The sequence below is a fragment of the Oratosquilla oratoria genome, chromosome 21 (genome assembly GCF_046742065.1).
Source record: "Oratosquilla oratoria isolate Oo_2021 chromosome 21, ASM4674206v1, whole genome shotgun sequence".
In the NCBI taxonomy this organism is placed as follows: Eukaryota; Metazoa; Arthropoda; class Malacostraca; order Stomatopoda; family Squillidae; genus Oratosquilla; species Oratosquilla oratoria.
This window is the reverse complement of record NC_134797.1, coordinates 60,534,891-60,558,934: the sequence shown is the minus strand read 5'-3', so window position 1 is coordinate 60,558,934 and position 24,044 is coordinate 60,534,891. Positions and strand designations below refer to the sequence as shown.

Sequence of the window (24,044 nt, the reverse complement as noted above, 5' to 3'; positions counted from 1 at the left end):
GTGCCTATATAGTTCTGCTTTACAAGGGAAAAGGGGACAAATGTAATTGTAGTAGTTTTAGAGGGATCAGTTTGTTGAATGTAGTTGAAAAGGTCTGCAAGGGATATGTCACAGATCTTTATCATCAAGTAGTCAAAGATCTATAGTGGCAGTCCAGCCCTGACGTACTCCACTGATGACAGGGAACTACTTGGAGCCTTTACCTTCACACAGACACAGGTTTTGGCATTATTGTACATTTGTTGGAAAAGGCTGGTCATTTTGGACAGTGCTCCAAGGGTTTTTATGATCTTCCATGTGGTGACATGGTCCAGTGTATTGAAGGCTTTTGAGGTCAATGAAAATGATGTAGAGGTGTTGGCCCTTACTGAGCTCCAGTGCCTTCTTGATGACAAGGTAAATGGGCTGAGATGTGAACAGTGGTGGGAAGACTGGGCATGAAACCTGTTTGTTAGGTACATCATCTGCTTCTCATAGCTGCGATCTCTCTAGTAAGAAGGATACAGGTTAACAGCTTCCAGGTAACCTGGTTGCCCTTCTTTTTCTAAAAGGGTAGAATAATATCCCATCTCCAATCTTTGAGCAGATTCTTGAGGATCCACATGTGATTTGTGATTTGGATGAATCATTGGATCAGAAGGCCACTTCTGGCAGTTAGCATCTCGCTTGTGATGTCACAGATACTGAGAGATTTACAATTTTTCAGCTTCCTCAGGGCAGCCTTGACCTCATCTGGGGTAATGGGAGTGGTAGTGTAATCTGGCTTTAGGTCATTGGCGGCATTAGTGGCGTCAGCAAGGGTGGGGTCCTCAGGATATGGTGGGTGGTTGAGAAGCAGGCTAAAATGTTCCCTCCAGTGGTTGATGGAGTCATCGTCAGAAGATAAGACATTGCTGGTGTTATTCTTTATTTTAAGGAAACTGCACTTATTGAATAAGTCGTCTCCTATAAGTTAAAAATTATCAGCCCTCAGCTACCAAATTTCTATGGTCTCCCTAAACTCCACAAAGAAGGCATTCCCCTTAGACCAATTATATCAAACAGGAATTCTTGCACAAATAAGACCTCCAAATGGCTCACGGGAATTCTTTCACCTTTCGTAGGAAGTTTCTCCAACTCCCACATTAAACATTCTGAGGACTTCATACATACATACATATACCAAGGCTTTTTCCCCCTTTCAAGGGAGGTAGCCAAAATGGGAAAGGCATAAAAACACTCCCACCCATTTCATCCCTAATACACTCCACACCCCTCCCACCCTCCCTCTCATCTGAGCACCTCCTGGATGACGGGTCATCCCTGCACCTTGCCCACCGCCCTGGGTCAGAAGCAGTGTCGCAAGACACAGCACATCCACTTCATAAATAAAATTAAGAAACAAAAAATCCCAGAACACAGTAAATTGCTTAGTCTCGATATAGTTTCGCAATTCACAAACATAAATGTAGATGTTCTCAGTTTTTTGGAAACCAAGTTGCAACCGTCACAAGATAAACTTCCCCTTTCAGATTAAAAAATTATTAGTTTAACACGTCTTTGTATTACCTCCAATGTTTTCTCCTTCAATAATTCTTTTTTCAGGCAAAGGTATGGTTGCAGCATGGGTTCCAACCTTTCCCCGGTGTTGGTGAATCTATACATGGAATACTTTGAGTGCGTACTTTTACCTGGTATCAAACCAGCCGATATGTTCTGGTTCAGATATGTCGATGATGTATTCACTATCTGGGATGACAAATGGGGGCTCTTTCAACGTTTTTCTTGATAGTCTCAATAATTTACCACATACATATACCAAGGCTTTTTCCCCCTTTCAAGGGAGGTAGCCAAAAAGGGAAAGGCATAAAAACACTCCCACTCATTTCATCCCTAAATACACTCCACACCCCTCCCACCCTCCCTCTCATCTGAGCACCTCCTTGATGACGGGTCATCCCTGCACCTTGCCCACCGCCCTGGGTTAGAAGCAGTGTCGCAAGACACAGCACATCCACAGCAAGGCTGCTTCATTTAATCGGCGACCCCCCCCTCTCCGTCCCCCCTTGCATATAAGGAGAGGACGGGGAGAAATACCTTCGGGCTGCGTCAAAATTTGCTCACACATACTACCCGCCCATTCATCCTCATGCAATCACAACATCATCCATATACAACTATTCTCTACTCTTCTCTGTCTTCCGTCCTCTCCCCTCCTTCCTCAACAGACATTCCCCTCTTCCCCAAAGCCCCCTTCACCCCATCCATCGACCTCATCCTAGGATGTCCCCTCATGTTCACTCCCTCCACATCTGCCTTCCATACCTCTTTTACTAGTCTTTCTTCACTCATTCTTTCCATGTGTCCAAACCATCCTAATATTCTTTCATCAACCCTATCTCCCAGCTCCTTTTTCGCCCCTGTTCTCCTCCTCACCTCCTCATTTCTCACTCTATCCAGCCTAGTAACCCCCACCATACTTCTTAGACACCTCATCTCAAACACATTCAAACTCCTTCTCTCTTCTTCTCTTATGTTCCACGTTTCTGCCCCATACAGTGCTGTTGGCACAATCACTCCTTCATACAGTCTCCTCTTCGCATCCATTCCTAAATGTCTATTCCTCATTACACTCTTTAATCCACCAAGGCATTTACTCGCTTCTCTCAATCTACATTCTACCTCCACCTTCACTCCACCTTTTCCTGCTACACTTGCACCCAAGTATCTAAAACTATCCACTTCCTCCAGTCGCTCTCCCTTAATGTTCACTTCCAGTCTACTGCCACTTTCACCCCTTGAACATCTCATCACCTTACTTTTACCCACATTTATCTTTAGCTTTCTTCTATCACATACTCTCCCAAACTCTGCCACCAACTTCCTCAATCCCTCCTCCGATCCTGCCACAAGCGCAGTGTCGTCAGCAAACAACAGCTGGCTCACCTCCCACTTTTCTCCATTTTCTTTAACCATCTCCAATCCCTGACCCACTACCCTTGCATTCACCTCTCGCACCACCCCATCCATGTATAAGTTGAACAGCCAGGGCGACATAATGCATCCTTGACGAAGTCCCACCTTTACCTCAAACCACTCACTCTCTCCATTTCCAATCCTGACACAAGCTCTACTACTCTCATAAAAACTCTTGACAGCTCCCAAAAGCTTTCCTCCTATCCCATAAATCTGCATAACCTCCCACAGTGCCTTTCTGTCTACCCTATCATAAGCCTTTTCCAGATCCATAAAAGCCCAGAAAACATCCTTCCCCTTTCCTATAGCTTTCTCACATATCTGTCTTACCACAAAGATCTGATCTACACAACCTCTACCTGTCCTAAATCCACACTGTTCCTCACCAATTACTCCTTCTGTTCCTCTCCTAATCCTCTCAATCAAGATCCTCCCATAAGCCTTCCCAACTACACTTAACAAGCTAATCCCTCTGAAACTACTACATTCACACTTGTCCCCTTTTCCCTTGTAAAGAGGAACTATACAGGCACTCCTCCAGTCCTCCGGTACTCTACCCTCTCTCCAGCAAACATTAAATAACCTCACCAACCAGTCCACCATCACTTGACCTCCCTTTTTCAGACATTCTGCATGGCATCCATCCAGACCAGGTGCCTTACCTGCTTTCATCATCTTAACAACTGCCTTCACCTCATCCTTCCTTATTTCTCCTCCATTCTCCTCACTCATCACTCTCATTTTCTTCGCATTTCCCACTGCAGCTATCTTTCCTTCCCTATCCTCCTTCACATTTAGCAACTCCCTAAAATATTCTGCCCATCTTCCCCTTACTGCCTTCTCTTCCATTATCATCTCTCCATCTGCACCTTTTACCTTTTCTTCCCTACTTGATTCGCCTCCTCTTCCTCTCTTAATTTCTTTCCAAAACATCTTTTTATTACTTTCAAAATTTTCTGTCATACTCTTACCCCATTTCACATCTGCTCTCCTCTTTGCAACCTTTACCTTTTGCTTTACTTCTCTTTTCTTTTCTTTGTACCTCTCATATGATTCCCTCATCCTCTTTTGTAACCAATCTGTGAATGCTCGCTTCTTCTCTTCTACAACCTTCTTTGTTTCCTCATCCCACCATTCACTACCCTTTCTTCTATTTCCCCCTGTCCTTCTTGTTCCACACACCATCCTTGCACACTTTATGACTCCCTCCTTGAACCATCCCCATTCCTCCTCCACACCCATCTCTACTCCATCCTTTACTCCCTCCCACTCCTCCTTCAGCTTCTTTCCGTACTCCTTCTCCTTTTCCTTTTCATTCAAGGAGTTCACTCTAAGAACCTCCCTACCTTTTGTCCCTTTCCTCTTTCTCCATCTATCCTCCACTCTCAACTTACCTTCCACCAAAAAATGATCTGATATTCCCCCACCCTCTCCCCTTAGCACATGTACATCCTTAAGGGGGTACGCGACACCTGGAGGTCATTTTCTAAAATATTTAGAGTAAAGAGCTGAAACTTCTCAGGTAAATAGGTATCCATATTGCCTACATTTTAGGTGAAGCAGAATGATGTATGTACACATGTACACATGTACGTATACCAGTAGCGACATTTAAAAGTGCACAGCACCATAATACATGGACCAATTTGTTTTATATTTTGTCTATGATTAGTCAGTAGGCACACCTAGGGCCGGTCATTGAGTAATTGAACAATTTCCTTTATACTTTTGCATACAGGCATTTCAATTTTAATGTCTGGCAAAAATCGTGAAAAATAAATTTTTTTTGCTCGTTTCCATTATTACTCCGAACTCTTTCATCCTATTCAAAATATTCGAACGATCGGCCCTAGCAGTTACTAAAAGTAATATTCCCTGTAAGTTTCATCTAAATCTAATGTATATTAGATTTTTTATGATTAAAAAAAAGTAGAAAAATATCGAACGGAGATATGGCAACTTGAAATATGAATATATCTGTAACTTGCTTATAGTTTCACCAATTTGACTGATTTTTTCATGGCTTAATTCTTATTATATAATAAGTAAGTACAGTAAAAATTATCAACATATTTTAATTATAAGTACTTTAAATACTGAAAAACTAAAGTATAAGTATGTCACAGTAGTGACGACGCACAGACGACATCATATAATTTGCTTTTTTGCACCTTTGGCGGTTTCTTCATATGAAACCTCTCTGCTGGGGGTCTTCAGGGTATCTAAATCATTGGAAAGAGGTTTATTTTCCAGTAGTGGGCGCCTTCTCTTTCCTCATCAGATTCCCCTCGCCAATCTATGTTGGTAGGGCACCCCCTCCAGCATCATATGATGTCCCTTCTTCATTCTTCTTCCTGTATATCCTTGATCTTTTTCCTCTTGCTTTCTTCTTTGGATTTAATCTTCCTCTTTGAATTGTTTAGTCTAATGTTGTCCTTTACCTCTGTCACCGTCACAGAGGTGCAGGTGAGGGCGGTGGTGGAGTGAGAGGTGGTGAGATCTTTAGTCGTCTTTGACTGCTTGCCATCTTTAACTGCTGTTTTTTGTCATTGTGATGTTCTTTTGTTCTTTTTGCTACCCATGATGACTGTACTAAAGAGTAATATGTACTAGCTAAAGTAATAGATTGCAATGAGAGCTCATGAGACATGCGTACTTCCCTTTTCAGAGCTAGCCGGTAACTAACGCTTAGTTTCGCACAAAGTTGGCAAAATATTCTCCCTCCACCTTCCTCCCTTCCCCTCCACAATCGTATTGGCCGTTGATACACTGGGCGAGTGTAAATTCAATCAAATTTCAACGTTATTCGCTGCGCCTGAAGGTCCTAAGTGGCACGCCTCCTTCTAGTGTGGGTTGCGCCTTTAAATCTGTCCTTTTAAACCTCACCCAGGACCTTTAAATTGCGCGCGGCTGGAAAATTATTTGTCGGGATTTATTTCTAAGTGGTATACGAACATTTTGAACACAGTTTTGAAAAATGCCATATCTTGACCAAATTCACCCCCCCAGGTGTCGCGTACCCCCTTAACTCTTCCTATCATAATCCTTTTTACCACATAACATTAAATTTAAAGTAGAATGGGAAATTGAAGGAAGAATACCTTTTCTTGATATATTAGTGATCAGATGTCCAGAAAATTTGTCTTTTGCAGTATACAGGAAGCCTACTCATATGGGCAGTTATTTACAAATTTTCAGTAATCATCCGGATAATATAAAATATAGTGTTGCCTCGGGCCTTTATTTAAGAGCTCTTCGGATTTGCAGCCCGGAATTTCTCAACTCAGAAATTGAATCAGTACCCACTCATACATACATACATATACCAAGGCTTTTTCCCCCTTCCAAGGGAGGTAGCCAAAAAGGGAAAGGCACAAAAACACTCCCACCCATTTCATCCCTAAATACACTCCACACCCCTCCCACCCTTCCTCTCATCTGAGCACCTCCTGGATGACGGGTCATCCCTGCACCCTGCCCACCGCCCTGGGTCAGAAGCAGTGTCGCAAGACACAGTACATCCACAGCGAGGCCACTTCATTTAATCGGCGACCCCCCCCTCTCCGTCCACCTTTGCATATAAGGCGAGGACGGGGAGAAATCCCTTCGGGCTGCGTCAAAATTTACTCACACATACTACCCCACCCCCCACTTCCCCGCCCATTCCTCCTCATGCTACCCAGACTGGTTTTTGACAAAAGCCCTCGGCAAAGCCAAAGACAGTTATTTTAGAACAACCAATTCCAACACAAAATTTGTCTGGGAAAAATCAAATATTAAACTCCCTTATAATGAATCTATACATGCCGCATCTAAATTATTACCTAGTAACCAAATTAGGATCACTTTTAGTTACCCAAATAATATTTTTAAAAAAGTAGTAAATGTCCATCACAGAACATCTAATAAGGACAACCCCGGAGTATATAAGATACCATGTCTCGATTCTGACACTGCTTCTGACCCAGGGCAGTGGACAAGGTGCAGGGATGACCCGTCATTCAGGAGGTGTTAAGATAAGAGGGAGGGTGGAGGGGTGTGGAGTGTATTTAGGGATGGAATGAGTGGGAATGATTTTATGCCTTTTTCTTTTTGGCTACCCCCCTTGTAAGGGGGAAAAAGCCTTGGTATATGTATGTATGTATGTATGTCTCGATTGTAATAAAAGTGTACTGGGGACAAATGGGACGTGATCTACCCACTAGGATCAAAGAACATAAAAATTCTTTAAAATACGGCCAAGAAAACTCGGCTGTATTCCTCCATTCTAGTCTTTTGGATCACAGAATAGATTGGAGGAATGCAGCTACAGTATATAAATCACATTATAGTTTCAAAAGAAAAAGTATTGAGTCCTCATTAATAAAACAGTTTCCAAATTATAATACTTCTAAAGGTCAATGGTCACCAGATGCCATTACTAGTATGGCAGTTAATAAATTCATCTCCACAGGACAAAACGTCCAACCTCACTCAGAGCAAGTGACCTGAGGCTTACTGAGTTCCCCACTGTAACTTCCTCCTCTGTATATAACCCCTTGTCTATGTACACTATAATTGTAACTGTTGAAGAGGACCACAGTTAGTGGTCGAAATATACAGTTTACTCTGTATCTCAGCTTATCTTTCTCCGAAAGTGGGTTTAAGTTTTATTTGATATATATATACATCCCTTACAAGGGAGGTAGCCAAAAAGGAAAAGGCATAAAATCATTCCCACCCACTCCATCCCTGAACACACTCCACACCCCTCCACCCTCCCTCTTATTTTAGCACTTCCTGGATGACAGGTCATCCCTGCACCTTGTCCACTGCCCTGGGTCAGCAGTGTCACAAGACACAGCACATCCACAGCAAGGCTGCTCATTAAATCGGCGACCCCCCCTCTCCGTCCCCCCATGCATAAAAGGAGAAAACGGGGAGAAATCCCTTCGGGCTGCGTCAAATTTTGCTCACACATACTACCTCACCCCCCATCCCCCCACCCATTCCACCTCATGCATCACAACATCATCCACATATAAACATTATCCATTCACCTCTGTCTTCTGTCCTCTCCCGTCCTTCCTCAACAGACCTTCCCCTCTTCCCCAAAGCCCCCTTCACCCCATCCATCCATCTCATCCTAGGACGTCCCTTCATGTTCACTCCCTCCACATCTGCCTTCCATACCTCTTTTGCTAGTCTTTCTTCACTCATTTTTTCCATGTGTCCAAACCATCCTAATACTCTTTCATCAACCCTATCTCCCAACTCCCTTTCCACCCCTGTTCTCCTCCTCACCTCCTCATTTCTCACTCTATCTAGCCTAGTAACCCCCATCATACTTCTCAGACACCTCATCTCAAGCACATTCAAACTCCTTCTCTCTTCCTCTCTTATGTTCCATGTTTCTGCCCCATACAGTACTGTTGGCACAACCACTCCTTCATACAGTCTCCTCTTAGCATCCATTCCCAAATGTCTATTCCTCATTACACTTTTTAAACCACCAAGGCATTTACTCGCTTCTCTCAATCTGCATTCTACCTCCACCTTCACTCCAACTTTTCCTGCCACATTTGCAGCCAAGTATCTAAAACTATCCACTTCCTCCAGTCGCTCTCCCTTAATGCTCACTTCCAGTCTACTGCCACTTTCACCCCTTGTACATCTCATCACTTAACTTTTACCCACATTTATCTTCAGCTTTCTTCTATCCCATACTCTCCCAAACTCTGTCACCAACTTCCTCAATCCCTCCTCCGATCCTGCCACAAGCGCCGTGTCGTCCGCAAACAACAGCTGGCTCACCTCCCACTTTTCTCCATTTTCTTTAACCATCTACAGTATTATCAGTCATCCAAAACATCTTTCAATTTTTATTCCTTTTCCACCAACTGCCTATGACTAGTTGATAAGACATAGGAGAAGAGATTGGGACAACTAACTTTGGAAGAATGAGATAGCAAGAGGTGATGTGGTAATAATATTTAGATCCATTGGAGACTGTACCAACTCTCTCCCTTAATGATCTCTGTTTATTTTGAGCAACATCCAGTACCTCATTAGCCACTCGTACCTTACAGGCATGGCAGAACAGGGAAACCCACAATGATTTAGAGGCGACTGTTACACATCTGATTTCAGCTTGCTGCAGTATCATGAGAGAGAAACCCACCAAACGCCTAGATTTCAAAGATGTTGTCTGGATTGCTATAGTCATTCTCTTCTCCATTGTTGCATTATATATAGGTACGTATACATCAGCAAGTTATTAGCATGGTCTGGGGGTATTGAGGGACTAATGGAATATGATGTTTCCTGAACAGAAAAAATTGCCTGGCAGGAGCTAGAGCAACGATACAAGTCATCAGTCATCATTAGCAGGGTTAATTGAGGTGGTTTAATGTTAGATGTAGAAATGGCAGAGTGAAAAGTTTCAGGGGAGTGGAAAGAAAAGAAAAAGTTGAAAATCTGGGGATAAATAGGTATGATCTCTTAGTAATGCTTACTTACCACACCTTTATCCATTTGTCTGTATTCACTACCATAACCTAACCTCAAACCTTTTAACATGTATGCTTTTTTTTTTCTATATTTTGTACGTCCTGGTTCATTGTGCAACTGTCTCTTTGAGGTTTATGATAAAAATTTTCTCTATTCTCCATCAGTGGCAAAAATTCTCTACATACGGGTTCATCGAACAGACCCTGATGAAGATGACGATACACCTGAAACCATCGAAGAAATGATTGAAATGGATGACCGCAGCGCAGGTGGTATCTATACCAACATCATCAGTGATGATGACATTGCTGTCGTCACACCCACATCGTACCCGTCCACCGTTTACACGTAGCACCATGCCATTGTTTGGGGAATATTGACATACTAAGAGCTACAGCATGTAATCCTTGAGAAATCACTAGTGATTTTGCTCATTACAGCCACATCTATTTATCTATCAATGTACCAAAAAGAATTCTTCCTCATTATAGGGGGGGTAGCCAGCCAAGACATGCTAATTCACCCATCCAACAGCCAATGTTTTCCCTCGTATTTTAGCTCCTCATGGATGAAGGGTCATCCCTGATTCCTGCCCACTGCCCTGGGTCAGAAGCAATGCAACATGACACTTATTTTTGGAAAGAAATTGAAAGAGGAAGACGAGGCGAATCAAATAGAGAAGAAAAGGTAAAAGATGCAGATGGAGAAATGATAATGGAAGAGAAGGCAATGAGAGGAAGGTGGGCAGAGTATTTTAGGGAGTTGCTAAATGTGAAGGAGGATAGGGAGGGAAAGGTAGTTGCAGTGGGAAGCGCTAAGAAAATGACAGTGATGAGTGAGGAAAATGGAGGAGAAATAAGGAAAGACGAAGTGAAAGCAGCTGTTAAGATGATAAGAGCAGGTAAAGCACCTGGTCTGGATGGATGCCATGCAGAATGTCTGAAAAAAGGAGGTACAGTTATGGTAGACTGGCGGGTGAGGCTATTTAATGTTTGTTTATGAGAGGATAGAGTGCCGGAGGACTGGAGGAGATCCTGTATAGTTCCACTTTACAAGGGAAAGAGGGACAAGTGTGAGTGTAGTAGTTTTAGAGGGATCAGCTTGTTGAGTGTAGTTGGGAAGGCTTATGGGAGGGTCTTGATTGAGAGGATTAGGAAAGGAACAGAGGGAGTAATTGGTGAGGAACAGTGTGGTTTTAGGACAGGTAGGGGTTGTGTAGATCGGATTTTTGTGGTAAGACATATGTGAGAAACCTATAGGAAAAGGTAAGGATGCTTTTTGGGCTTTTATGGATCTGGAAAAGGCTTATGACAGGGTAGACGGGAAGGCACTGTGGGAGGTCTTGCAGATATATGGGATAGGAGGAAAGCTGTTAAGAGCAGTCAAGAGTTTTTACAAGAGTTGTAGAGCTTGTGTTAGGATTAGAAATGAAGAGAGTCAGTGGTTTGAGGTAAAGGTGGGACTTTGTCAGGGATGTGTTATGATGCCCTGGTTGTTCAACTTATACATGGATGGGGTGGTGCGAGAGGTGAATGCAAGGGTAGTGGGTAGGGGGTTGGAGATGGTTAAAGAAAATGGAGAAAAGTGGGAGATAAGCCAGCTGTTGTTTGCTGGCGACACTGCACTTGTAGCAGGATCAGAGGAGGGATTGAGGAAGTTAGTGACAGTTTGGGAAGGTGTGGGAAAGAAGGAAGTTGAAGATAAATGTGGGTAAAAGTAAGGTGATGAGATATACAAGGGGAGAGAGTGGCAGCAGACTGGAAGTGAGTATTAAGGGAGAGAGACTGGAGGAAGTGGATATTTTTAGATACTTGGGTGTGAATGTGGCAGAAAAAGGAGGAGTGGTGGTGGAGGTAGAATGTAGATTGAGAGAAGCGAGTAAATGCCTTGGTGGATTAAAAAGTGTAATGAGAAATAGACATTTGGGAATGGATGCTAAGAGGAGATTGTATGAAGGAGTGATTGTGCTGACAGCACTGTACAGGGCAGAAACATGGAACATAAGAGAGGAAGAGAAAAGGAGTTTGAATGTGTTTGAGATGAAATACCTGACAAGTATGATAGGGGTTACTAGGCTAGAGTGAGAAATGAGGTGAGGAGAATTAGGGTGGAAAGAGAGTTGGGAGATAGGGCTGATGAAAGAGTATTAGGATGGTTTGGACACATGGAAAGAATAAGTGAAGAAAGATTAGTAAAAGAGGTGTGGAAGCTAGAGGTGGAAGGAGTGAACATGTGGGGGCATCCTAGGATGAGATGGATGGATGGGGTAAAAGGGGCATTGGGAAAGAGAGGAATGTCTGTTGAGGAAGGATGGGAGAGGACAGAAGATAGGAGTGAATGGAGAAGGGTTATGTATGGATGATGCTGTGATGCATGAGGGTGAGTGGGTGGGGGATGGGGGGTGAGGGAGTACCGGTATATATGAGAAATAAATTGACATAGCCTGAAGGGATTTCTCCCCGTCTTCTCATTTTCTGCATGAGCAGACGGAGAGCGGGGTCCCTGAATTAATGAAGGGAGCCTTGCTATGGATGTGCTGTGTCTTGTGACACTGCTTCTGACCCAGGGCAGTGGACAAGATGCAGGGATGACCTGTCATCCAGGAGGTGCCAAGATAAGAGGGAGGGAAGAGGGGATGGGAGTGTGATAGGGATGGAATGGGTGGGAGTGGTTTTTATGCCTTTGTTTTTTTGGCTACTACCCTCATAAGGGGGAAAAAAGCCTTTGGTATATGTATGTATGTACATATCTTCCTGATTTATGTCACTAATCTAGACCCTTCTCCAACCCAGTTATGAGTACAATCATCTGCAAATTACTGGCTCACCTCCTGCTTCCCTCCAATCTCTCACTATTTCCAACCCCCTACCCTTCACCTTCACTTTCTATACCACCCCATTCATGTACACATTGAACAATGACAGAGACATTACAAAACCCTGGCATATCCCCTTCACCTCAAACTACCCACCATAGTTTTACTGTTTCCAGCCATAACACAAGCTCTACTACTCACATACTATTGCTCATAGGTTAAACACAGTGATGTCCTGTACAAGAATAATGGTAATGGATGATGGTAAAGTGGTGGAGTTTGATTCTCCAGACAAGCTTTTGGCCAATCCAACCTTAGTCTTTTCTAAGATGTTGACTGCAGCAGAATAATTCTTTATGAGGTGAAATTTTGGTGCTGTATGACTAGCTTAATCCAAAGGCTGGTACAGTATATGTTATTCCACTCATGTGTATGGTGTTTTAGTCAGAAGTGTTATTTTCTCATTATTAAATAATGGATTCTCCCAGTGATGCCTGCCAACTCATATGAACAACAAGTTTGGTGAGCTGGATTGTAGTTTTATTAGGATTTCTTATGTTGACCATAAGTAGGAATACAATATATCTGATGTCAGAGGATGGATGCACATGTAACTATATTCAGTAAAATCAAGTGACTTGTTACAAAGTAAGAAATTTGTTATCATATGTACAAGTTCAAATGGACAACTAAATGTTTGGTGATAGATGTACAGTAGGTACATTTTCATACTGAAGAAAACAATTGTACTAGAGCAATTTATATTTTTATTAGCATTTCAAATCACCTCAACATATGTAAAAAAATTACATAAATGTAGATTATGTAAAAATTAAATTTGATAGAATGTTAATAACAATTGTTGTCTCCAATTTCATTGATTAGATAGACCAATGTGGTGGTCCTGCATGATAGAAAATGCTGAAACTCATTTTGAAAACCCATCAACCTGACATTATGGAAATTGTGGAGACAAAACTGAAAGGACCTCTATCAACAAGTATAGTGGGACAAGGTCAATACAACCACTGGGCAAAAAATAGAACAGACAAGCAGGGAGAAGGTGTCATGATATTGACCAAAAAGGGTCAATATGTGACAAAGATAAATGAAGGCAAAGATAATGTGGAATTAATTATGATTAAAAATGAAAATAAAAATATGAAAAGCAGAAAATTTGTAGCAATGTATGTGCAACCAAAAATACAGGCTTGGTCTGATAGTGATCATTCTAAATTAATGGAAGACACAATGAATGTGCTAAATGAATTACTAAAAGAGGGTGGTAACATTTAATTATGGGTGATTTTAATACAAAGGATATAATCTGGGAAGAAATGATAGTAAAAGGGGGAGAAGAACTTTGGAGCAACATTCTACTGGATATGACCATCGAATACACCTTAACACAATGGGTTAAGGAAAATACTAGACATAGAAACAATGAGGAACCATCGAAACTAGACGTATTAACTTCTGAACCAGATATCATGAACAAAATGAAGTATAAAACACCAATTGGAAAGAGTGACCATATACTAATGGAGTTTGAATTCAAAGAACAAAACAATGTAGGAAGGAATGATAAACATAGTGAAGGAAGATTAATGTACAACAAAACGGATTTTGTAAAACTAAGACAATTTTTCCAAAACACAAACTTGGATAAATTGTCCAAAGAGGAAACAAAAGATGGACAAATGGACAAATGGAACATATTCAAAGAAAAGTACAAGGAAGGAATTGATAAATATGTACCAAAGAAGAAGCAAAAAGAGATTTATATAAAGTGTTGGTATAACACTCCCTGTCTTCTCCTTTTATGCATGGGGGGACGGAGAGGGGGGGTCGCCGATTTAATGAAGCAGCCTTGTTGTGGATGTGCTGTGTCTGGTGATGCTGCTTCTGACCCAGGGCAGTGGACAAGGTGCAGGGATGACCCATCATCCAGGAGGTGCTAAGATAAGAGGGAGGGTGGAGGGGTGTGGAGTGTATTCAGGGATGGAATGGGTGGGAATGAATTTATGCCTTTTCCTTTTTGGCTACCTCCCTTGTAAGGGGGAAAAAGCCTTGGTATATGTATGTATGTATGTATAACAAAAGGTGCAGTGAGGCTAAAGACAGAAGAGACAAAGCCTGGAAAAGATGGAAAAAAAAAGAGACAAAAAAAAAAAAAAATTAATAAATAAATAAAAATCCAAATGATAAACATATACAACCACTCCTCATTTAACGACGACAATTGGGACCAGCGCGCCGTCGTTAACCGAATTGGTCGTTAAGAGAAAGTGTATACATATACGTACATATACTGTATGTACAATGTCCAGCAATACATGTATCTTTATTTTTGTGTATTTTCCCTCTTTTATACAGTACATTAAAGCTTTATTTACTGTTTATTTACGGTGGTTATATTCCCGAAATTACCGTATATGACCAAATCCACATATGCTGACATTCCATATTGAATACCGGGGTATTTTTTTAGTTTCGACCATGGGCGCAATATAGCAATAGAAAATTAATTATCAATTTTGTAAATTAAAATGTATCAATGTAATATGCAATTTTGTGGGCGGAAATGAAAGTAAAAAATACCATGCTACAAGAAAATATGCTAATGAACGAAGTCGGTAGCATAGGATCGGGACGCCATCTTGTCGTCTGCGAAGTAATGATTTATCAAACACAGGTTAGGTCAGTTTAGGTTAGGCGAATTTATCATCCTTTCATTTCCTCGACATCGGCATCTATCATAACAAACATGGTGTACCATTCGTCCAACATGACTTCGTTACTTACGAAATTTGTGTTAGCACCTTTTTTTTTTTACTTCCGCTCACAAAATTGCATATTACGTTGATACATTATAATTTACAAAATTAATAATTGATTTTCTATTAATTTACCACTACCGGTATATATTGTACCCCAGGTAGTTTTTCCAGCTTGCAGGATGGTAATGTAGACCTAAGCTTCAGAACACTTTACCTCACAGCTAATATCCACCGTACAAGTTCATTTATAACATCATACAAATTTGCCCCAGCCAACTTAATTATCGTACACGATGTCGTAACTTCGGGAGATTTACGTTAAACGAATATTGGTCTGTCATAAAGCCCGTTGTTACTCCGAGTTGTCGTTAACCGAGTAGGTCGTTAAACGAGGAGTGGGTGTATAAGTCTGGAAAAGATGGGGAAAAAAAAAAAATCCAAATGGCAAACATATATAAAACTTAGGAAGAAATATGTCAATATACACAGGAAAGAAAAAGAAACTATGAAAAAGTTATGATCAGACATTTCAGGTCTGTTTTTACAATTGAGAGCTCACAAATTTGGGAAGATGGACAAGAAAGACCCCCTAATGAAAGAAATAAAGGTAACACAGAAAGAAATAAGAGACCAAATAAAAAACCTAGATGTTAGGAAATTGCATGGACCGGATGGAATTGCACACTGGATACTGAAAGAGTGTATAGATGAAATGATGGACAAATTATACAAGATAATAGACTTTTCACTCAAAGAAGGAAAGGTATCGCAAGATTGGAAAGATGCAAACATAGTACCAATATATATAGGAGGAAACAAAGAAGATCCTACAAACTTCATACCAGTATCACTCACAAGCACAGTAGCAAAAATATGTGAAAAAGTTATCAGAAACAAATGGACCAAACACTTGGAAGAATATAAAATAGTAAACCCCAAAGTGGAAGATCGTGTACCACAAACTTAATATGCTTTTACTCAAGATTAATTGAGATAATACAAGAAAGAGATGGCTGGGCAGATTGCACCTTCTTGGACTTGCAGAAGGCATTTGATAAAGTACCACATAAAAAATGAATAAGAAAAATAGAAATGATAGGAGGAATACAAGGTAAGCTGCTGGAATGAATGAAGGATTTCTTAAATGGGAGAAAAATGAGAGTGGTACTTAAGAGACAAAATTTTGAACTGGGAAGATGTGAAGAGTGGCGTCCCACAAGGCTCTGTATTGGCTCCTTTAATGTTTGCCACATATATAAATACAGCACTGTATGGGGCAGAAACATGGAACATAAGAGAGGAAGAGAGAAGGAGTTTGAATGTGTTTGAGATGAGGTGTCTGAGAAGTATGATGGGGGTTACTAGGCTGGATAGAGTGAGAAATGGGGAGGTGAGGAGGAGAACGGGTGGAAAGGGGGTTGGGAGATAGGGTTGATGAAAGAGTATTAGGATGGTTTGGACACATGGAAAGAATGAGTGAAGAAAGACTAGTAAAAGAGGTATGGAGGGCAGATACGGAGGGAGTAAACATGAAGGGACGTCCTAGGATGAGATGGATGGATGGGGTGAAGGGGGCTTTGGGGAAGAGGGGAATGTCTGTTGAGGAACGATGGGAGAGGACGGAAGACGGGTGAATGGAGAATGGTTGTATATGGATGTTGTGATGCATAAGGTGGAATGGGTGGGGGATGGGGGGTGAGGTAGTATGTGTGAGCAATTTTTGACGCAGCCCGAAGGGATTTCTCCCCATCTTCTCCTTTATGCATGGGGGGATGGAGGGGGGTGGTCACCGATTTAATGAAGCGGCCTTGCTGTGGATGTGCTGTGTCTTGCGACACTGATTCTGACCTAGGGCAGTGGACAAGGTGCAGGGATGACCCATCCAGGAGGGTGCTAAGATGAGAGGGAGGGTGGAGGGGTGTGGAGTGTATTCAGGGATGGAATGGGTGGGAATGATTTTATGCCTTTTCCTTTTTGGCTACCTCCCTTGTAAGGGGGAAAAAGCCTTGGTATATGTATGATGTATGTATATATATAAATTATATGGAAGAGGGAGTGAAGTGTTACATGAACTTCTTTGCTGACAATGCCAAATTACTCAAGAGAGTAAGCACAGAAGAAGACTTCAGATCACTAAAAGAAGACCTGGACAAAATATGGGAATGGAGTCAGAGATGTGAAATGAACTTTAACATCAATGGAATTTGGAAAAAGCAAAAATAGAATATTGGGTCAATATAAATTTGGTAAAAAGGAAGTCAAAAAGTTAATTCAGAAAAGGACCTGGGAGTGATTATCTCAAGTGACTTGACACCTGATAAACATGTCAATAAATTATTTGGAGAGACTTTTAACTTAAGATCAATGAAAGTGGCCTTCAACTACATGGATGAAAAAATGGTAAAGAAAATAGTGGTTGCACTAATAAGACCTAAACTAGAGTATGCTGCAACACTATGAGTACCTAGCACACAAAAAAATCAAAGAGCAGTGACAAAAATGGCACCTACACTATTAAATTTCACATTAAACAAAGATTGGAAAAATTACATCTATCAACACTGGAACAGAGAAGAGAAAGGTGATTTGTTGACCATTTACATAATTATGAAAGGGATGGAAATCCTTGATAGAGACAACTTATTAACCCTTTGGCTGCCCGATGCTGGGAGGATTTATGTTTCCGAAAAATTGCAATTTACCCATAATATATGAAGTGTCTATTTCCTTCTTTTGCATAATATTCTGATGTTGTGGACACCATTCCCAATCCAAATACATATGTATATCAATATTAGCTTTCTGAGATAATTCATATATTTATTATGAATATTTTTTTTCTGAAAAATGAAAATTTTGGGGAATTTAAAAAAAAAATTAAAAATACAAAAGTCATTCTTTTGTATGCCAGTAATACTCAGTAAGGTAGATAATGACCATATGTTATAGGAACAGTGATATAGAGACACATAAGTTGGTCCTGAAGAAAAAAATTACGTAAAAATTTCAAAATTATGAAATTTCGTATTTCTATTATTTTTTAATTATTCTTATAATTTACAGATTATACATGGAGGGCTAAAAGAAAAACCAGAACAATAAACATCAAAACTTTATTTTTTGAATGTGTGCACTAAAAACCAATTCATGTGCAGTGACACTTTTTCTTGTAATTTTTCACTGTATGGAACATTTGAAAACATGGAATGACACAGAAGGAGGGATTATTTGGACATTGCTGGCAATAAAATGAAGTTTGTCTTCTTTTGCAGTCTTTTTTACCCTTTTTGTTACAGTGGTTTGGTGAAATTGAACAGATAGTACAATTAGGGCGATATTTCTTATTGTCATATTGACCAATAAAATGGCGTTCTTTCAGTCATCTACTTTCAGAAAGTACATCAACCTTATTTCTCTTCTGGACTTTTGGTACATAACACTGAAGTAGTCCTTTTATTACCTCCTTTCTAAATTTTACTAGTCATTTTTTAATTATTCTGTATTTTATAACATATCCAGTTGTTTACAAGAGCAATTTCAATGATAAAGTGCCATAATACATGGTACCACTTTTTGTTATGCCTGCCAAATGGATAACTTGCACAAAATTGATCAAAACGGTCTACACCACCCATGAATTTATTATATTCCTTCTGCAAAAAAGGCTTCTCAACAGTTCTGTCACCCTGCTTTGACTTTATTATTGTTTGCCTTGTACTAGTGTCACCCATTGTTGAGAGCAAATTTACTCGACCTGAATCTTGCCATGAACATGCTAACATTTTGTTGTCTCTAGTTATCCAAAATGTTGGTAACTCTCCCTTCTTTTTCTTTTTCATATTTGATGGCAAGCCCTTTCTGTTAGGGTGGACTGTACCGCATGCTCCAGTGTTTTGACTCAAAAGTTTCTGATAAAGTGGCACACTGCTAAAGAAATTGTCCATAAATACTATAACACCTTTGTTTTCAAATCCTGACTACAATTTTTGAACCACATACTCCCCAGTACCCATACTGTTACCTAAATCAACAATTTTTCCAGTATATACATCAAATTTGAGTAAATACCCTGTATTAGAGTCACATAGTGCTCAAACTTTTATGCCCCATTTTGTTGGTTTTTTGGCCATGTACTGCTTCCAGAATAAACGTCCTTTGAATCGAAGCATAGCTTCGTCAACACTTACTTCTTTGTTGGTAAGGTATATCCCTTTATAAAGATCACTCACCATATCTAAAATGTCCTTTATCTTAGAAAGCCTATCATCATTTTTTCTTTGAGCATTATCTACAAAATGTAAACAAGAGCGAATAAGTTCATACCGTTTATGTGACATCTGATACCTAAAGCCTGGTGTGTCTGTCAGACCAAAGTCTTTGGAAAAATAGCTTGCTAATGTAGGTTTATTGACTATTCCCATTGCAATTTCAAGAGCAATGAAAGCTTTGATTTCTTCCAATGAAACATCAGTCCAAGCATGAAACCTAGAATTTGGTGGTAAAGGTTGGTGTTGCTCAATGTACGATTTTGCATACCTATTTGTTTCTTGCATCTGGGAATAATTTCTGAAAACATTGAAAAGGAGTACAGGTATCTAACCCAATCACTCTGTGAGTTTCAGAGTAATCTGTGATACCAGTTACCTGTTTTGAAGTGTGTGAACCAACATTTTTTAGAGGCAACCAAGGCTCATTGTTTTGTATTTGAAATGAAGTATCTCCAGCTTGCACATCATCATTTTCAGGATCATCATCCTCAGATTCAGTGTCCTCTTCATATTCAGAATCCTCATCTGCATAAATCATCTCCATTATCTGATCATCTGACAGTGTCTTCATTCTCTTGGCAGCCATACTTCAAGGGCTGAAAAAAATTCAGTTATAAAAGTAACACAACATATATATATATATATATATAGCCTAAGTACATGCACATCTTTGCAAAATATGTATTACATTGACACACCGAGGGAGAAAATTTTCACACCAAGATGTAGCCTAGGCTGTCTTTTTAGATACCAAAATTTTCTATCAATAAATTGTTATGCCAATTCACACATAATCACTTTTTATGGATCGTACTGTAACTAGAATATTCCAAAAGTTATATTTTGACTAAATATATATGATCAAGAGAGAGAGAGAGAATACATCAAGAACATAGCCTAGGATATCTCTTAGGGTACCTAAATTTTCTATCAATAAAATGATTATTCACACATTTTACCATATCACAGCTAGCCTATCATAATTTTCTATCACTGGAAGTATTGTAACTAGAATATTTTAAGGCTAAAACGTTTATTGAGAATATATATATGATCGATCAAAATTTTTTTTCAGTCGTCTGCAGCTGCTACTGAAGAGAATTACCATACGCTATTATTTGTGGAAAAAATCATTATATTTCCTATTTCTTAGTGATTGTAAAACAACTACTCAACATATGAATGACAAAACTTACCTATGAATCATATATTCGGCCTTTTATGCAGGTTTAAATGCCGATTAAAGTCCATTCGCTCGCACATGTCCTTTGTTTACATTCCACCAGCTGTTATTGCCGCGTAGATAAGGGCTATTAGTTCGTCCAGCTGGTAAGAGATGGCAGCACCTACCGGTTGTAAACTTGATCTCTCGTTTCTATAAGGTGTTGGGAGCATGGCGCGATGTTTAAAACGTTTTTTGGCTTGCGGTGCATTTTTGCGAGTTAGGGCTGTCATGAGACTGTTTTAATTTTCGCAAAAATGCGCATTGGGCAGTCAAAGGGTTAAAATGGGACAGAAGAGAAACAAGAGGACATGAAAAGAAGCTAAAGATGGACAGTTAAGAAGAGATTTGAAAAAGAATAGCTTCCCACATAGAGTGAATGATGTCTGGAACAAACTAAATGGAGAAACAGTGAGTGCCAAAACTATACAAGATTTTAAGAATAAACTGGATGCGGAGAGATACGAAAATGGGTCACTACGAGCATAGCTCTCATCCTATAAAATACAACTAGGTAAATACAAGCTTTCGACTTCCCTGAATAACTTTCCCCCCTGTCCCATACATCTGTAATATCTCCCATAATGCCTTCTTGTTGGCCCTGTCATAAGCCTTCTCCAGTTTCATAAAAGCTCAAAAAATATCCATACCTTTTACTAAAATCTTCTCGCATATGTGATCCCCTCCCCTTTTCTTATTTCTTTTCTTCTTCTTTGCTCTGATTTTTGCAGAGGTACATACGGATTCAGACAAGGAAGATCATGCTCCACAAACTTAATATGCTTTTACTCAAGACTAATAGACATAGTGCAAGAAAGAAATGGATGGGCTGATTGTGCATTCCTAGACTTGCAAAAAGCCTTTGACAAAGTACCACACAGAAAACTACTAAAAAAACTGGAACACATAGGAGGAATACAGGGAAACCTACTAAAATGGATAGAGGACTTTCTGACTGGTAGAAAGATGAGAGTAGTGCTCAGAGAAAAATATTCAGACTGGAAAGAGGTGATCAATGGAGTACCGCAAGGATCTGTGCTGGCACCAATAATGTTTGCTATCTATATGAATGACATGGATGAGGACGTGAACTGCTACATGAGCTTCTTTGCCGATGACGCCAAACTGCTAAGGAAAATAGAAACTGATGAGGACTGTGAAGCACTGCAAGAAGACCTAAATAGGGTATGGAACTGGAGTCAGAAATGGGAAGTGGACTTTAATACTAAGAAGTGTAGCATAATGGAGTTTGGAAAAAGCAAAAACAGAATATCAGGAAAATATACAATTGGAACCAAAGAAGTAAAGAAAGTAGGATCCGAAAAAGATTTGGGAGTAATTATCACGAACGACTTGTCCTATGATATACAGATTAACAAAATTGTCGGGGAGACTTACAACTTGCTAAGATCAATAAAAGTGGCGTTTACATACTTGGACGAAGACATGATGAAAAAAATATTGGTTACATTGATAAGGCCTAGACTAGAGTATGCAGCGACATTGTGGTCCCCCAGTACCAAAAAGAATATAAAGAAAATAGAAAGAATCCAAAGAGCAGCTACAAAAATGGCACCTGCACTTGCAAACCTATCATACGAAGAGAGATTGGCTAAACTGGAGTTACCGACACTGGAGCAAAGAAGAGAGAGAGGTGACCTATTGACCATCTACAGAATCATGAAAGGCACAGAGGTACTCGATAGTGAGAACTTACTTAACTGGGACAAAAGAAACACAAGAGGACATGGAAAGAAAATAAAAAAACATAGCTATAGAAGAGAACTGAAGAAAAACAGTTTTCCTCATAGAGTTTTGGACACTTGGAACAAACTGGACAATGAAATAGTATGCGCAAAAACCATTCATGAGTTTAAAAACAAACTAGACACTGCAAGATACAAAGGCGGGACAACACGAGCATAGCTCCCCTTCCCGCAAAATACAACTAGGTAAATACAACTAGGTAAATATACCAAGGCTTTTTCCCCCTTCCAAGGGAGGTAGCCAAAAAGGGAAAGGCATAAAAACACTCCCACCCATTTCATCCCTAAATACACTCCACACCCCTCCCACCCTCCCTCTCATCTGAGCACCTCCTGGATGACGGGTCATCCCTGCACCCTGCCCACCGCCCTGGGTCAGAAGCAGTGTCGCAAGACACAGCACATCCACAGCAAGGCCGCTTCATTTAATCGGTGACCCCCCCTCTCCGTCCCCCTTTGCATATAAGGCGAGGACGGGGAGAAATCCCTTCGGGCTGCGTCAAAATTTACTCACACATACTACCCCCCCCCACCCCCCCGCCCATTCCTCCTCATGCAGTCACATCATCATCCATATACAACCATTCTCCACTCACCTCTGTCTTCCGTCCTCAACAGACATTCCCCTCTTCCCCAAAGCCCCCTTCACCCCATCCATCCACCTCATCCTAGGACGTCCCCTCATGTTCACTCCCCCCACATCTGCCTTCCATACCTCTTTTACTAGCCTTTCTTCACTCATTCTTTCCATGTGTCCAAACCATCCTAATATTCTTTCATCAACCCTATCTCCCAGCTCCTTTTCCACCCCTGTTCTCCTCCTCACCTCCTCATTTCTCACTCTATCCAGCCTAGTAACCCCCACCATACTTCTCATACTTTGCAGAGGTGGTCTAAGTAAAATGGCTTCAGGAAAGCTTTTTGTTTATTTTTGTCATAAATTCATCATGATAGGGATAATTACATATGATTTCTTTTTAATTAGGCTTGACATATTATAACAAATAAGAAATATGTTTCCAAACTCCTCTATTTCTTTTTATCAGATGACTTTCCGACTATTTTTCTGTAATAAGAACACCCTTTCCTATAAATTCAAGTTACAAATCTTTTCCCTAATGTACTGCGTATAAAAGACATTATAAAGAACTTAATATTATCCAGCAATTTTGTGATTACACATATACTGTATTTTTCGGACCATAAGGCACACCCGTAATTTGCTATTCCCTATCCTTACATAAGGCATGCCTGACCATAAGGCGCACCTGGTCTCGTCATCGGATAACCATGCATGACGACTGACGACACGAGGTCGATCGATCCCGCATCCACACGAGATCTCACATCTTCAGTGAGGTGAGCCTTTATCGAATTGTAAACCAGCAGTGAATGTGAGGAGTGGAAGAAACCACCAGGTTGTTTAACGTAGCATTGTTTGAGCCATTCCCCCCATCTTCTGTTCATCCATCCACCCCTTTGGATTTACTTTCATGACAACTCCTGGTGGAAACTTTTCTTTAGGCATGGTGTTTCTTTTAAAAATCAGCATGGGGGGGCAGCTTTTTACCATCAGCTGTGCATGACAGTATGACAGTAAAGCTCGTCTTCTCATTGCCAGTGGTACGAATTGGTACGGATTTGGTTCCTTCCTCGTCAACTGTTCCTGTCATGGGTATGTCGAAGGTAAGAGGGACCTCGTCCATGTTGACGACATGCTCGTGTTTTATATTAAGTTTGGTTATCTTC

At 40.5% G+C, this 24,044-nt stretch overlaps 1 protein-coding gene across 7 annotated transcripts in view; it reads left to right on the top strand.

Annotated features, from left to right (window-relative positions):
• LOC143036983 (uncharacterized) overlaps positions 1 to 18,304 on the top strand; it is a 64,834-nt gene extending 46,530 nt beyond the window's left edge. For 6 of the 7 annotated variants that reach the window (XM_076205080.1, XM_076205081.1, XM_076205084.1 and 3 more), the window contains 2 exons: positions 9,024 to 9,189; positions 9,609 to 18,304. In XM_076205080.1, the coding sequence (XP_076061195.1) occupies positions 9,024 to 9,189; positions 9,609 to 9,796 (354 nt within the window). In that variant the 3' untranslated portion in view covers positions 9,797 to 18,304. The remainder of the gene's footprint in view (positions 1 to 9,023; positions 9,190 to 9,608) is intronic. The other variant, XR_012967448.1, reaches the window with a different exon arrangement.
• The last annotated feature ends 5,740 nt before the right edge of the window (positions 18,305 to 24,044 follow it).